The 16,793-nt window shown below is 41.3% G+C and overlaps 2 protein-coding genes across 4 annotated transcripts in view; one reads left to right on the forward strand and one right to left on the reverse strand.

The window, feature by feature from the left end:
* Positions 1–530: 530 nt before the first annotated feature.
* Positions 531–16,793, forward strand: part of SRP19 (signal recognition particle 19) — a 28,917-nt gene continuing 12,654 nt past the window's right edge. The window contains exons 1-5 of one of the 3 annotated variants that reach the window (XM_017959780.3): positions 531–747; positions 1,853–1,928; positions 3,796–3,867; positions 3,960–4,071; positions 6,715–7,740. In XM_017959780.3, coding sequence (XP_017815269.1) covers positions 707–747; positions 1,853–1,928; positions 3,796–3,867; positions 3,960–4,071; positions 6,715–6,746 — 333 coding nt within the window. In that variant the 5' untranslated portion in view covers positions 531–706 and the 3' untranslated portion in view covers positions 6,747–7,740. Of the gene's footprint in view, positions 748–1,852; positions 1,929–3,795; positions 3,868–3,959; positions 4,072–6,714; positions 7,741–16,793 lie in introns of those variants that run through there. The other 2 variants (XM_009208896.3, XM_009208897.3) reach the window with 2 other exon arrangements.
* The window catches only part of REEP5 (receptor accessory protein 5), a 45,269-nt gene continuing 42,838 nt past the window's right edge, over positions 14,363–16,793 (reverse strand). Inside the window, exon 5 of the mRNA XM_009208895.2 lies at positions 14,363–16,734. Coding sequence (XP_009207159.1) covers positions 16,685–16,734 — 50 coding nt within the window. The 3' untranslated portion in view covers positions 14,363–16,684. The remainder of the gene's footprint in view (positions 16,735–16,793) is intronic.

Consider the following 16,793-nt stretch of genomic DNA (forward strand, 5'->3'; position numbering starts at 1 on the left):
CATTTTTAGTAGAGACGGGGTTTCACCACGTTGGCCAGGCTGCTCTCGAACTCCTGACCTTACGATCCGCCTGCCTCAGTCTCCCAAAGTGGTGGGATTACAGGCGTGAGCCACCACACCCGGCCTAACACACAGCTCACTGAAGTTTCTAACACACAGCACACTGAAACACAACGTCTATAACTTTGCTAGTTCTACCACTATAAAAATCCATTTTGCCAAATTGAAAGCAAGCTCTAGGGCCCACGAACGGATAAAAATTAAACATAAGGAGTATTTCCTTGCCTGCTCTAACATCCTGAACCAAACAGATTCCCCTCGTTGCACAGTCTTCGCCCCTTAACAGAGGGTAGCTAGTATCACCCATACTTGCTGAAAAACTGGAAAGGAGGGAAGGTCGAAGTTAAACCCATTTCAGCGGCCGTGCATGCACCCCACCTGGTCTCCCCAGCGAGATTTGGGAAAGCAATGAGAAGCTTTCATGATCCTCTCGCGAGAGGGAAGTCTTCGCGCCACGTCAGAGACTAGAGATCTTGGCGCCGAGCGACAGGTGCCGGAACAAACAGGCGGTGAGAAATCGCGGACGCGGAACCATTTGGTGGGCAGGACTTCCGGCGGAAAAGCGGGCTGTCTCGGAAACGCCGAGCTGAGTTCCTCCCGGGTTTTCAAGTACGGTTCCTGGGCTGTTGTTTAGACTCTTGTGAAGATGGCTTGCGCTGCAGCGCGGTCCCCGGCGGACCAGGACAGGTGGGTTCTGGGTAGGTGGGTCCTCAGAAAGGAAGGGGCTTGCTGTGGTGCTGCGAGTGTTACACCGCCCTTCTCCGCTCCGCGGCCTCTAGAATGGCCTAGCTGATCCAGCTCGCCCTGGACGGGCTCTGCGGGTCTCCTTGGCGGCTGATTTTTGTGAGAATCCTGCAGCAGCCACCAGGCTCTTCGCAGGGCTCCTGAAATTCCTACCGTAGGTAGCCTAGTGTTTACCTGTACGCGAGACAAGGATTTTGGGTGCTACGTGGACATAATATTAAGTAACATAATCTCAGTGTGAGAAATGTGTTCTTTTTAATTATTGTTGCGTTCAGAAAGGCTCATTTGTGAAATTTTCAAGTTTTTAATACCTCGGACACTTTTTATATAAGAGGGCGGACCCAGTCTCAGGAACTTTTAACAGGCTGCTGTGTCTAATGTAACATTTACCCAGGTTGTTTTGTTTCTATTCGTGTGGTTTTTTTCCTTCCAAGGTAGTGGATAAAGTTTATTTTTAATTAAGTTAAGTAAAAGGGAGGTAATTTAAAGAAAAAACATTAAGCAAATAATAGCATAGGTGTACCAGCAATGATGATGACCTCGCCTACCACGGACCGAAAGAATGTATTTTTGAAAATACTTGTTATCCGTTGAGTGTAGTTGTCCAGGTTCTTGACGTTTTGAATAAGAAATTGAACAAAACACACAAAGCAAGGCAGCGAAAGCAGATTTATTTTAAACAAAAGTACACTCCACAGGGTGGAAGCAGGCTCCAGCAAGCCGCCCAAGAGCTGTTGGTTACAGAATTTTCTGGGATTTAAATACTCTGTAGAGGTTTCCTATTGACCAGTGCCAGTCTGATTGGTTGAGGGAGGGGGATCACTCAGAATGAGGAGTAGGCCTGCAGCCAGTCTGATTGGTTGCTGGAGGGGACCTTTCCAAGGTAGTTTGATTTTTCAGCAGCCACGCAGAAAAAGAAGGGTTTGAAAAGGGAGTAGCCATCTGATATCTACTCAGTATGAATTGCCCTTCGGTTTCCTGCCACCCGACCCTCTTCTCCTGCCTCTTACTGCTCTAGTGATACCACTTATGCTATTGTCTATGGCAGGTTTATTTGTATCTATCCTGCTTATTTAAATAATAAGAAGACCATCGCAGAGGGAAGGCGAATCCCCATAAGTAAGGTAAGCAGATGGCTGGCTCCTTGGTCCTCGAGGGAATGGGGGGTGTCATCCTGGTCGGGCCACGTCATCTTGTTAGAGCCACAGGGGGTTCTCTTCACTGCATTTATTTCGGGCTTGAGGAGAACGACAGCCAAGAATTGGGGTGCGTTCCTTAGTGTTGGTGAAACCAGAAAGTCATTAATTCATAGCTGAAGGGATTTTTTTTTAATGGCTCTTAATGAGCCTGTGTTTGTAAAGAAGTGGGAGCAGAGTCTGTAGAGTTTACATGTTTTTTTAAAACGAAGTTATGACATTGTTCCCCTTGATACAGGAAATCACAATTATGACATTGTACGATATATTAACAATGTTCAGAATGTAGTTGAGATTTTTTTAAGTATGTGAAGACTTGCAAAAAGTTCAGCCCTGTTGAGTTTTATTAAAATGTAATTTGTATTTTGTAATATGACAGATTTAAGGCACCTAGGTTTGATGCAGTGAATTCTCACGTGATGAGTACATCTGGGTGGTAACAAGCACTCAAAAAAGAAAACATTATAAGCATCCAGGAAGATTGCGTTATGTTCCCTCCCAGTCACTGTCACCTCCGCATATGCTCAAAAATACCAGGATGACCACTGTCATGACTTTGACACCATAGGTTACTTTTGCTCATTTTTCACTTTTCTGTAAACGGAATTTCACAGTATGTACTTTTGTATCTTTTTTTTCACTGAACTTTACGAGATTTATCTACATATTAGAATGTAGTTGAATTTTCATTGCTCTGTAACAGAGTTTGTCAGTAGCAGCACCATTGCCAGTTTGAGCTAGATAATTGTTGTTGGGGGTTGTTATGTGCATTTTAAGATGTTCAGCAGTATCCCTGGCCTCTACCCACTATCCTTCTCCAACCCCCATTCCCTAATTGTGACTATCAAAAATGTCTCCAAGCGTTGCTAGATGTCTTTTGCGTGTGTGTAGGGGTAGGGAGCCTGAGGACAGAATTTCCCTACTCAAAACTACTGCCGTGTCTCCTCTATAGTATTGCATTGTGTGAATACACCAGAGTCTTTTCTACCTTCTTTTTTGTTTTTTTAAGAGACAGGGTCTGGCTCTGTCACCCAGGCTGAAGTGCGGCGGTATAGTCTCAGCGCACTGCAGGCTCCACCTCCCGGACTCAAGCCATCCTCCAACCTCAGCCTTCCGAGTAGCTGGGACTACAGGCACATGCCACTACGTCCGGCTATTTTTGTATTTTTTTGCAGCAATGAGATTTCTCCATGTTGCCTAGGCTGGTCTCAAACTCCTGAACTGAAGTGATCTGCCTACCTTGGCCTCCCAAAGTGCTGGGATTACAGTTGTGAGCCACCACACCTGGCCCTTTCTTCTCTGGATGGAAAATTGGATTATTTCTATTAATAGTTTGAGGCTATTATAAATAGTTGTCTTTTAGTGAACATATTTTGTAGAACACATCTGGGAATGGAATTGCAGGGCCATAAACAATGCATATATTCAGCTTTAGTAGATACTAGCAGTTTTCTAAAGTGTTTGTATGTGTAATTGTTTAAGCAGTCAGTAATCATTGAGCGCCTACTATGTTCAGAGTACCATGGTAGGTGCTGGGGAATACACTGGTTAACAAAACAAAGCCCGTGCCCTCAGAAGTTTATGTTCTGTTGGAGGGGAGATGGGCACACACGTATGCATTAGTGTTATTCCTAGGAATTTTTAAAATTACAGTGGAAGCATCTGTACTTAATGAAAAAGGAAACCTAGGGTTTTGGTACTTGTTTGATTGTAGTATTTGAAATTATTTACCCAACATTATGGCAGTGTCCACTTAAAGCAAATATATTTAGTGTTTATGTTTTTAACTGTTCAGGCTGTTGAAAATCCTACAGCTACAGAGATTCAAGATGTATGTTCAGCAGTTGGACTTAACGTATTTCTTGAGGTATGACGTGGTTCTTCACTATTTTCCATACTCATCTAATTGATGTAATAAGTTTCTTAAGCCCTGTTTTTCTTTTGTTTCGTTTATGTTAGAAAAATAAAATGTACTCTAGAGAATGGAATCGTGATGTCCAATACAGAGGCAGAGTCCGGGTCCAGCTCAAACAGGAAGATGGCAGCCTCTGCCTTGTGCAGTTCCCATCACGTAAGCTTTTTAAATGAATCAGTGGGGCTCAGGGATAGGTTTCTCCTATGCAGCACAGAAAAGGTTCTAAAACTGAAAGGTGAAAGTCACAGTTTGCATTCTGAAGATTAATTTAAAGACAGGACTACTGCTCATGGAGAGAAGCAGTAGTTCTAATTTCTTTGAGGTGAACGACCTCTTTGAAAATGTAATGAGACCCACTAAACATTTTTCCAAAAAATTGTTGTGTGAGCATTTTAGAAACCTCTGGAAGTCTGTCATTGCTCCCAGGTTAAGAATATAAAATTATTAAGTTGTTGAACATTAATTGCCATTTCAGATCCTAGAGGTCCTTGAGGTCTGTTAATATCTAATTATTCTATCATTAATAAATCTAAAAAGCAATATTGACTGAAAAAAGCAAGAGATATGCATAATATGGTACCACTTAGGTAAATTTAAATACAAAATATTACTATTTATTGATAGATGCATATGTAATGTTGCTTATTGGTATTTTTTTGAAATGCTCTGTAAGGAAACACTCACTCTTAAGACAGTAGTCACCTAATGGTGAGCAGGATAGAGAGTAGAAACACAGGGATTGATGGTCATAGAAGACTGTTGCATCATCTCTAGTGTTTTATTTCATGAAAAACAGTAACCAAACTGACATCAATATAACAGAATGTTAGTTCTGAGTATTAGGAAGATAAGTTTTTGTTTACATGTTGTTTATTTTTCTGAATTTTCATCTCTGAGAATTTTAATTTTTTAAAACAGAGCTATTAATTTTTTCTTTCATTTTAATAATCCCCTCAGTTTAGTTGAACTCTCCCATTAAATTTACTTAAAAACAGTGAAACTGTCAGACAAACTGACAACTTGTTTGATTTTTTTGGTTTTTTTTGTTTGTTTTTGAGACAGAGTCTCGCTCTGGCTGGAGTGCAGTGGTATGATCTTGGCTTACTGCAACCCCCGACTCCCTGGTTCAAGTGATTCTCCTGCCTCAGCCTCCCGAGTAGCTGGGACTACAGGCATGTGCCACCACACCCAGCTAACTTTTGTATTTTGGGTAGAGATGGGGTTTCACCATGTTGGCCAGGATGATCTCGATATCTTGACCTCGTGATCTGCCCACCTTGGCCTCCCGGAGTGCTGGGATTACAGGCATGAGCCACTGCACCCGGCCTGATTTTTTTAAAATAGAGAGACAAGGGTCTCACTATGTTGCCCAGTCTAATTTCAAACTCCTGGCCTCAAGCAATCTTCCCATCTTGAGGAGATCCCAAAATGCTGAGATTACAGGCATTAGCCACCATGCCCAGCCAGCATGTTTGAACTTTTATTTTTAAAGACAAGGGCTCACTCTGTCATCCAGGTTGAGTGCAGTGGCACGATTATGGCACACTGCAGTCTTTTTCTTTTTTTTTTTTGAGACAGAGTTTCGCTCTTGTTGCCCAGGCTACAGTGCAATGGTGTGATCTTGGCTCACCGCAACCGCTGCCTCCCAGGTTCAAGTGATTCTTCGGCCTCAGCCTCCTGAGTAGCTGGGATTATAGGCATGAGCCATCATACCCGGCTAATTTTTTATTTTTAGTAGAGATGGAGTTTCTCTATCTTGGTCAAGCTGGTCTCGAACTCCTGACCTCAGGTGATCTGCCCACCTCGGCCTCCCAAAGTGTTGGCGTGAGCCACCACGCTCAGCTAACACACTGCAGTCTTGACCTCTTGGGCTCAAGCAACCCTCGCACCTCAGCCTCCCAGGTAGCTGAGAATACAGACGCATGATTTTTTATTTTTTCTAGAGATGGGGTTTTGCTATGTTTCCTAAGCCAGTCTCAAACTCGTGGACACAAGTGATCCTCCTGCCTCAGCCTCCCAAAGAGCCGAGATGACAGACATGATACACTGGGCTCAGCCTAAAATAGATTTTTTTTATATACTAAAACTCATCAGGATTGGTAGGTATTGCTAGATGCTTCAGGTTGTGACTAAGGAGTGATAGTATATTCTAATACGTTTTTTCTCCTCCTTAACATTTTCCTATATTATATCTCAAAAAAACAAAAACAAACAAAAACTTGTAATTAACTAGTAGATAAAATAGGGGTAGAAATTATGGTGAGAACATGTCACTTCCTATTTCCAGTAAGACCCAAGTAAAATAGTAAAAAGAAAGCAGAGCTGAGGAGCTTAGTCTGTTTTGGGTGAAGGCAGCTGGTTGTCGGTATGCAGAGCAGGAATGCATGTAAGTGTAGATCATCTGATCTTACCCGTCGGATCTCTTGTGACTTGATGATACTGTTTTTTTGTTGTAAGTCTGAGAAAACCCTGTGTTTCAGTGTCTTAAGAGACAATGATATTCTGACTCTGTTTCCTACCTGAGGTGTATTTGGATACTCCTTAGATCTTCAAGCTAATTGCTAGGACCAAGACCAAAATTTTTTTTTCATACTTATGTTTGCCTTTTGATATGATTCATTTAAATATTTTCAGCATTATTCTCACTCTCAGTACATTTCCCCCAGCTTGAGCTAGTCAGTGTCTTCAGTCATTTGATTTTTCATTTTTTTAAAAAACATATTTTCCATTTTCTTGATGTGATAGTTTCTTACACTTTGTGATATTCAAGTTGATGACTTTTTATGTCTTATTTCTCAGATTATACACTAAGCCTAACTTCTGGTTCCTAGGTAAGTCAGTAATGTTGTATGCAGCAGAAATGATACCTAAACTAAAAACAAGGACACAAAAAGCAGGAGGTGCTGACCAAAGTCTTCAACAAGGAGAGGGAAGTAAAAAAGGGAAAGGAAAGAAAAAGAAGTAACCTAGTATCAGCATCAAGTATGTGGTACTACTGTAAGAGACATGAATGGAGACTTCTGATTTGTATCAGAGGGAAACAGAAGCTTTTTGTTTGCATCATTTAACTGAACTGTGAACGCTTGTGCCTCTCATCTTTATCATCGGAGTTGACAGTGAAACATTTACATCAGAAGTTTGCATCTTGCTTTTATGCCATATAAAAGAATTTTTTTGTCTTTCAATGCAGTTTTTTTGGAAGAAAGAATATTTTTAAATGAACAAAGGACTGTACAATAAGTTACTTGAAATGAGTTACTTGTTTCAGATAAATTTCAATTCGATTTAAAATAAACATTTTGTCCACCTTTTAAGTTAATGAAATAAAATTTGAAACTGACTTTTGCAACTTTTGCTTATGAATGAATGCTAGGAGAGGAGAGGTAATTAAGAATAAAATATGTAGTGAAAGTTTCCATAGTGTGAGTCTAAAACTAGAAGAAAGTGGTAGGTCCTCTTGTGGGTGGGGAACAGGGGAGTCTGTAAAAAGCCAGTCTGTAGATCATATTTTAATCTGTTACTGTAATCGAATCGTTCAATTCTTGTTTTGACATGGAAAGTCCTGGATTTTAAGCTTTAAATTTGCTTATTTTGTAGGTTTAAGAACATGATTTTCATGGGAGTTCTAAAATTAACTGTACTTCAGCACCTTGAGGTACACTTTCCTTCAAGAAACTAAATTGGATTGGTGCTTCTGAATTTATTTCAGAGCAGTTTCTGAAAGTGATTTTGAGCTATCCTGATTGCTGTTCTTTCTGAGGCCTGGTTTGGCTCTTCCTTGAATTCTGCAAGCTACCTCTTATTTTCAGTAAATTCCATTTTCTTTAAGCGTGTGTGTTTTTTTTTTTTTTTTTTTTTTTTTGAGATAGAGTTTCACTCTTGTTGCCCAGGCTGGAGTGCAGTGGCGCAATCTCAGCTCACGACAACCTCCGCATCCCAGGTTCAGGTTCAAGTGATTCCTCTGCCTCAGCCTCCCTAGTAGCTGGGATTACAGGCATGTGCCACCACGCCCAGCTACTTTTGTATTTTTAGTAGAGAAGGGGTTTCTCTGTGTTGGTCAGGCTGGTCTTGAACTCCTGACCTAGTTGATCTGCCTGCCTCGGCCTCCCAAAGTGCTGGGATTACAGGCATGAGCCAGCTGGCCTGTTGACTTTTTTTTTTTTAATTCTTAACAATTTCTGTTTTATAGTGAACATAATAGTATAAGAGTTTACATATTTGACTTACAAATAAATACTGGGGAGAGGGGAGTATGTGTAAAACATAATTCAGAGCAGCCTTCTTTGAGAAAGTGGGTGTGTTTGGCTGTGTAACACAACAAGGGAATGTGTTTGCTGTGTAACAATGAGGGACTTAAGCAGGAGATTTTTGTCTCATGTTAAATCCAAGTGAGGTTGCTGTGGTTGTTGGTTTAGCTCTCAGTGATGCCTTTTTTGTATTTTTCCGCTCTACTGTTCATGACATATTTCTAACACCTTTATGATTGTTGTTCCTGCTTGTAAAAGGGCTAGTATTTACGTGAGTGCGAGGCAGGAAGTAAAGGTAGCTGTGCCAGCCACTTCTGGCAAGTAGTTCTCCCACCTCAGCCCCCCAAGTAGCTGAGACCATAGGCATGAGATTTCTCAGAATTCCTCCCAGCAGGCTTTCACTTAGTTTCGCTGTTGAGAACTGTGACACGTCCATCACTAGCTGCAAAGGAGGCTGAGAAAGTGAACACAGCAGTCCTCCTTATCCTTGGGGGATGCATTCCAAGACTCTGAGTGGATCCCTGAAACAGCAGATAGTACTGAACCATATATATACTGTGTTGTTGCCTATTCATATATACCTGATATGGTTATCTGCGGCCCCACCCAAAATCTCATCTTGAATTATAATCCCTAAATCCCTATGTGTTAAGGGTGGGACTAGGTGGAGATACTTGGATCATGGGGGCAATTTCCCCTGTGCTGTTCTTGAGATAATGAGTCTTATAAGATCTGTTGGTTTTATAAGTGCCTGGCATTTCACCTGCTTGCAGTCACTCCATCTTGCCGCCCTGTGAAGGTGCCTGCTTCTCCTTTGCCTTCTGCCATGTTTGTAAGTTTCCTGAGGCCTCCTCAGCAATGCGGAACCGTGAGTCAATTAAACCTGTTTCCTTTAAAAATTGCCCAGTTTTGGATATTTCTTCATAGCAGTGTGAGAATGGGTTAATACATACCTATGATAAAGTTTATAAATTGGACACAGTAACAGATTAACAATAAAATTAGAACAATTATAACAATATACTGTAATAAAAGGTATGTGGAAATTGTCAGTCTCTCTCAAAATATTGTGCTATACTCACCTGTTTTGAGACCAAGGTAACTGAAACAACAGAAGTGAAACCACAGATGAGGGGTGACTACATAGCTTTTTCAGTCCTGACAGCCAAGGCAGCTAAGGAAGAAAGTAGTTGAGAACGCATACTGGGCCAGGTACAGTGGTTCACACCTGTAATCCCGGCACCTTGGGAGGCTGAGGCAGTAGGATCACTGGAGTCCAGGAATTTGAGACCAACCTGGGCACCATAGTGAGACTCTGTCTTTACAAAAAATAAAAGAATTAGCTGGGCATGGTGGTACTTGCCTATAGTCTTAGCTACTTGGGAGGCTGAGGTGGGAGGATTGTTTGAGCTCTGGAGGTGAGGCTGCAGTGAGCCGTGATCATGCTATTCCACTCACCTCAGCAGAGCTGGACCCTGTCTCAAAAAAAAAAAAAGTATACTCTGGTAGCCAACTTAAAAGATTTGTCACAGAAAGATGGTTGAAATCTGGAAGTGGTTTAGTTTGGGGGCAATAAGGATTGTCAGTGCTATATTTTGAATGTCCCCTCCAAAATGCATGTTGAAATTTAATTGCCATTGTGATGTTATAGAGAGGTGGAACCTTTGGGAGGTGATTGGGCCATGGTGGCTCTGCCCTCAGGAATGGATTAATGTTACTATCTCAGGAGTGGGTTTGTTATAAAATGGAGTTCAGCCAAATTTTTCTTTTGCTCTCCTGAGCACACCCTCTTTGTCCTCTCACCTTCCACCATGGGATCACGCAGCATCAAAGACCCTTGCCATATACTGTGCCATGCTCTTGGATTTCCCAGCTCCTAATCATGAGCCAAATACACATTGCCCAGGCTGGTGTGCAGTGGCGTGATCTCAGCTCACTGCAATCTTTGCCACCCAATTTCAAGCATCACCACCACGCCTGGCTAATTTTGTATTTTTAGTAGAGACAGGGTTTCACCATGTTTGCCAGGCTGGTGTCGAACTCCTGACTGCACATGATCTGCTCGCCTTGGCCTCCCAAATTGCTGAGATTATAGGCATGAGCCACACCACACCTGGCCTCTAAAAAAATTTTTTTTAATTACAAACTTTTATACTCAGGAGGCTGAGGTGGGAGGATCACTTGAGGCTGGGAGGTTGAGGCTGCACTGAGCCGTGATTGTGCCACTGCACTTTAGCCTGGGTGAAAAAAAGAGACCTGATTCAAAAAAAAATTTTTAATCTGTTTTAAAAAGATTACAGTTTTCACTTAACAACTGGCAAAAAAAAAAAAAAAAAAAAAGTTCACTGATTGCACCAATTGCAGTAATGTGAAGAAACGGCAATATATTGTTACAGCAATAATTCTGAAATCTTAGTGTTTTATGTTGCTGTAACAGAACACCACAGACTGGGTAACTTAAAAAATGAATAGAAATTCACCAGGCGTGGTGTATCACGAGGTCAGTAGGTCAAGACCAGCCTGGCCAACATGGTAAAACCCCATTTTTACTAAAAACTACATAAATTAGCCAGGTGCAGTGGCAGGCACCTGTAATCCCAGCTACTCGGGTGGCTGAGGCAGGAGAATCACTTGAACCCTGGGAAATGGAGGTTGCAGTGAGCTGAAATCGTGCCACTGCACGATTTCACCCAGGCTGTTCTCATACTCCTGGGCTGAAGCAAGCCTCTCAAGTGGCTGGGACTAGAGGTGCATGCCACCACACCTAGCTGAAAAAGGGAATCATAATGTAGATGTTGAAGTGCTTTTTGTATTTATGAACTGTGTTCACATCCTGTACTCACTTCTTAAGGAATCTGTTATCAAAATTATATATAATTTTAAAAGCCATCTAGTTTTAATAGTGTGTTTCTGTTTTAGGCATTAACTTCCATCTGTAGAAGAAGAGGATTTAGTTTTCTTTCTCTACCATATGCTTGCATAGTTCCTGTCTTCCTGTCTTCCCAGTTTACCAATATATTTCATAATTTAACCACTATTCAGAGTTTCCATTATATACATTCTGTTCACAGCTCAGTCATGTAGTACACTTGCTACTAAAAGTGTGGTTTAAGGACCAGCAGCACTGGCCTCTGGTGAAAGATTGTGAAAAATGCAGTATCTCTGGCCCCAGCCCAGAATTCAGATGTGTTCAATGAGATCCCCAAATGATTCTTTCTTTCTTTCTTTTTTTTTTTTTTTTTTTTTGAGGTGGAATTTCACACTATCACCCAGGTTGGAGTGCAGTGGCCCAGTCTCAGTTCACCACAACCTCTGCCTCCTGGGTTCAAGCGATTCTCCTGCCTCAGCCTCCCGAGTAGCTGGGATAACAGGTATGCACCACCATGCCTGGCTAATTTTTGTATTTTTAGTAGAGACAGGGTTTCTCCATGTTGGTTAGGCAGGTCTCGAGCTCCCAACCTCAGGTGATCCCCCTGCTTTGGCCTCCCAAAGTGCTGAGATTACAGGTGTGGGCCACCGTGCCCGGCCTTCTTTTTAACTTCTTTAAGCTCTTGTAATTTGCATGTTTCCTTTTTCTAGCATTCTATTCTCAGTTCATGGATGTAATTTATTTCTCAGAAGGTGAGATTTATAGTCTTCTTGTTTCCAAGTTCCTTTTTTTTCCTTCTATTTTTATTTTGATCCCTATCATGTTAAGTAGCTTTGTTTTGGTTGCTGGTGTTTAAGATAGAAGGACCAAAAGGCTGATTATAAGTTGAGATCTGCCCCGGGTGCTGTGGCTCACACCTGTAATCTCAGCACTTTGGGAGACTGAGGCAAGAAGACCACTTGAGCCCAGGACTTCAAGACCAGCCTGGGCAATATAGGAAGGCTCCCTCTCTACAAAAAAAAAAAAAAAAATTAGATGGGCCTGGTGGCACATACCTGTAGTTCTAGCTACTCTGGAAGCTGAGGCGGGAGAATCGCTTGAGCCTAGGAGATTGAGGCTGCAGAGAGTTGTGATCATGCCACTGCACTCCAGCCTGGGTGACAGAGTGAGTCCCTGTCTCAAAAAACAGAAAAACCACAAAAGTTCAGAGTGGCTGGATATGGTGGCTCATGCTTGTAATCCCAGCACTTTGGGAGGCCAAGGCAGGTAGATCTCTTGAGCCCAGGAGTTTGAGACCAGCCTGGCCAACAAAGGAAGAGTCTTGTCCTCATTACTAGTCTCTACCAGTGGTTCTCAACCCTGGCTCCATACTAGGATCACCTACAGAGTTGTTAAAGCATACTGGCACCTGGTTACCATGGTAGACTAATTAAATCAGCACTTTGTTAGAGGAGGCAGAGATCATTTTTGAAAAGGTCCTCAGATGATTCCAGTGTTCAGCCAGGTCTGGAAACCTCTGTGTATTAAGATACAAAGATAGCATTTACCTAACCCAGTGGTTTTATCTCAAAGTGCAGTTCCTGGACCCACGTTGCCTGGGCTGTTTAAAAATGCAAAACTTTCAGCCCCACCCCCGACTTCCTGAATGAGAATCTTAGAGGACAGTAATCTACTTTAACAACACTCCTCTCCATCCCCATCCTCCATCAGTTCTGATGCACACCAATTTTTTTTTTTTTTTTTGAAATGCAGTTTCATTCTTGCTTCCCAGGCTAGAGTGCAAATGGTGTGATCTTGGCTCACTGCAACCTCTGTCTCCCAGGTTCAAGCCATTCTCCTGCCTCAGCCTCCCAAGTAGCTGGGATTACAGGAATGCACCACCACATCCAGCTAATTTTTTGTATTTAGTAGAGACAGGGTTTCACCATGTTGGCCAGGCTGGTCTCGAACTCCTGACTTCAGTTGAGCCACCCACCTTGGCCTCCCAAAGTGCTGGAATTACAGGCGTGAGCTACCGCGCCTGGCCCACACCAAAGTTTTTGGGAAGCATCGATCTAACCAAGGAAACTCCTAAGTGTGTATGTTGTAAGATTTTGAGAGTTAGTGTTCTAGCAGTGAGCCAAGAAAACTTTTAATGTCATTCTCAAATATGTTTACTTTCCAGCCATGCTATATAGAACTGTAATATTTGATGGGTAAAGATCTGAATTGTACATGTGTTATTCTAAACACCATAATTCTAGACATGCAGACATCAAAAAGCAGATGTTGGAGACCCTGTGGACCAACGCACACCTTCAGAAGTAGGTTTTGTTTTTTTGTTTTTTGAGACAGGGTCTGGCCCTGTTGCCCAGGCTGGAGTGCACTGGCACCATCTTGACTCACTGCAGCCTTGACCTCCGGGCTCAAGTCCTCCCACCTCAGCCTCCTGAGTAGCTGGGACTACGGGCATGCTCCACCACCCCCCGCTAATTTTTTCGTATTTTTTGTAGAGATAGGGTTTCACCATGTGGCCCAGGCTAGTCTTGAACTCATGCACTCAAGCAGTCCACCCACCTTGGCCTCCCAAAGTGCTGGGATTGCAGGTCTTACAGGCCAGAAGTGGGTATTTTTATCAAAATTCTCAAGTACTCCTTTTCTTGATCTCTTCTGAAAACAAGTACAGCATAATTTGGAGGCACATGTAAAAAGTTTACTACATCAAGGCCAGGCGCGGTGGCTCACGCCTGTAATCCCAGCACTTTGGGAGGCCGAGGCGGGCGGATCACGAGGTCAGGAGATCAAGACCATCCTGGCTAACACGGTGAAACCCCGTCTCTACTAAAAAATGCAAAAAATTAGCTGGGCGTGGCGGCGGGCACCTGTAGTCCCAGCTGCTCGGGAGGCTGAGGCAGGAGAATGGCGTGAACCTGGGAGGCAAAGCTTGCAGTGAGCTGAGATCGCACCACTGCACTCCAGCCTGGGTGAAAGAGCAAGACTCCGTCTCAAAGTTTACTACATTAAGATGCCTGCAATACACTATCTTAAGTCACAGGAGACTTCTTTGTGTGTAACGCAATACACAGGTGGAAAAAAAAAAAAAAACCGTGGATTCAGTTTCCTTTAAATGTAGTGCTAATTATTGGTAGAAACTTTTTGAGTTGGTATGTTTTCTTTAGGGCAGGTCTTTTCCTCTGGTAGGCAAGAACCACCAGAAGAAAACTACAAGCCATGTGAGGAATGGAGTTAATAAAGAACAGTGTTTATGGCTCATTTATCTGTATTTTAAAACTTTGCTTAAATAATTCTGGGTTAGGAAGAAAGCCCCACAAAATAAAATGAAATATAACAGTTAAATGAGAAGTGAATTTTATTTACATCTATTTCCATTCAGTGTATCACATCTTAAGGGTAGGTGATAACAGTGTGAAGGGTGTGCTCATTTTCTTCACCTGTGGGTAGAAGACTCTTCCCCAGAGTAGCAGTTGTTAATCCAAATGATTGAAGCCTTCAGGTAAGGGAATAACTGCTGCAGGAATTCTTTCTTGAAGAATTTAAGCTGTTTGGTAGGAATTCTGTAACTACGTACCTTTGAAACACTATTCACATTCAAATAAACTCGTTTTCTAGCCAGACACAGGCTCAATTAGTTTTTTCAAACTCTAGCCAAGGCAGTGTTTCATTTGGGAAATCATGTGACAGAACTGCTCAATTCATAACTTCTCCTGCTGTTAACATTTACACTTAGACTGCCAACAACAGTTAAATTGTGGTCTCAAGGGAACAAAAAAATTGCATTCAGAATATAGTATTTTTAAACTAATTTTAGCCTGTAAGTCATTATGAGCAATAGTAACTTTTATACTGCCTCATCTTGTCTGATAATATATTCTATATGCTGTCAATCTGATTATATAGTCTATATGCTAGAACTTGCTAATTTTCATTCTGCCACCAAGAAAATTATACTTTTATTTATGGGAAAAGGATTTAAATACTCCTGGGTATGTAAAAAAATGTGTTTTAATCTAAAAGTGATTTTTCTCGCAAGAACAATTTTGTTTGCTTTCTACAAAGTTTTAAGTTTAATAAAATGCCAGTAATCACCAGTTTGCCTCCCCAAAATAAATGCTCTGATCCATATTAGAGTGATACTGTCCCTTAGTATTGGTATCTTTAATATTTTTTACATCATGAGATATCGTTATGATCTTACCTGTTATCTCAAGGTGAGCTAATCATCTTTATTTGCCTTAAAAAATACTATACTGGCTGGATATTTAATCTTGTTAGTTTAGTTATACACTTGTTTTAGTCTAGTTTAATTCAAAAGGACTCTAACAGTATGGTTTAAAACTCAGATTTTCTAGTCCAGACAAATTGCTCTAACGATTTGGCAGATCAATGGAGACATCCATTTCAACTTTATTGTTCTGTACTTACTATGTAGTCATGTGCAGTTTATCAACACAAAGAATACGGATGAAGGCATTTAAATGGACTACAAGTGACTCTGACTTGTAAACTAGGGAAGCCTCTTGTGTTTGACCTTAAAGGCCAGAGAAAAACTGAAGATAGATTGACTTAACTATTGCCAAGCAGATTATGGGTTATACTTCCTTTCATTCTCCCAGAATTGCTCTAAGAGCTAGGTGTCGTCATTAGCATGTTGTTGCTAATGATATAAACAAGAACATACATGTAATCAGAGGTGGACAAATCTTCAGAAGTTCCTTAAACTTGTTTAAAAAAGAAGATTGGGAAAGAAGACTAAATCAACATGTTTCTCCACTTTGAAGATAAAACCAGAAATGGTTTCCATTGTAGCATCTTGACAATAGACAAATATGTAAAGTTTGTAAGTAGATAAGACAGTATTACTAGTTCTTCAGGGAACTGAGAGTTATAGGTTACTGATGTGTGTGTGTAAATTTCCTGATTTATCACTAGAGTGACTAACTGCTTTACAAAGCTATCCTGGTATTCATATGCCATGTACTAGGGAAACAACCAGGCCAATCTCCATTCGATTTCATTTCTCATTTTGTTCATTTGCATATTAATCACATATTTCCTAAAGTATTATTTAGTAGACCACACCAGCACAATGGTTCCTCCAGCTTTTGGCAGGTGGTCTTACTGTACAGAAGTTATAAATGGCACATACAACCTTCCCCTCCTCCCTCCCCATGAGCATGATGCATGTTGTAGTCAGACAGTAACATTTCCATATGTACATGTGCACAAATACATTAAAAACATTTCAGAATTATATAAAATTTTACATTACATGAAGTAGAACCATAAAGATTATCCTAAGTGTAACTACAGAGAAAATGCATGCAGGGAGAGCCCAGTAAAGTACACAGCCTGTGGGGTATATAATTTTATTTTAAGTTTATATTTCCTGCAGGATAGTAACATAAATCTTTTCCTACCCAGAGGCAAAATACATTTTCCAAAAACTTGGACACTGCCCACTGCATTAAGTTGAAAATGCTCCCTATGTATATAGACAGTAAAAGTAAACAAAGAAACTTACAACACATTCCAATCTTTATCAAAAATGTTTTCAAGGCAACATTATTAAAATAATTATACCACGGTCCCTAATGTAACATCAAGCTCTAGTAAGAAGGTACAGAGAGGGCAGGAAGTTTCCATCCAGTCTGGTTTAGGTGCTCTTCTTTTCTTCACCCAGTAAATTCACGGTGGCTTTCTTGGCTGTTAGGAGGGAAAGAAATATATATCAAAACTCTTTGGAATGCAAGCTTTGTGCCTAA

The sequence above is a fragment of the Papio anubis genome, chromosome 5 (genome assembly GCF_008728515.1).
Source record: "Papio anubis isolate 15944 chromosome 5, Panubis1.0, whole genome shotgun sequence".
Taxonomy (NCBI): Eukaryota; Metazoa; Chordata; class Mammalia; order Primates; family Cercopithecidae; genus Papio; species Papio anubis.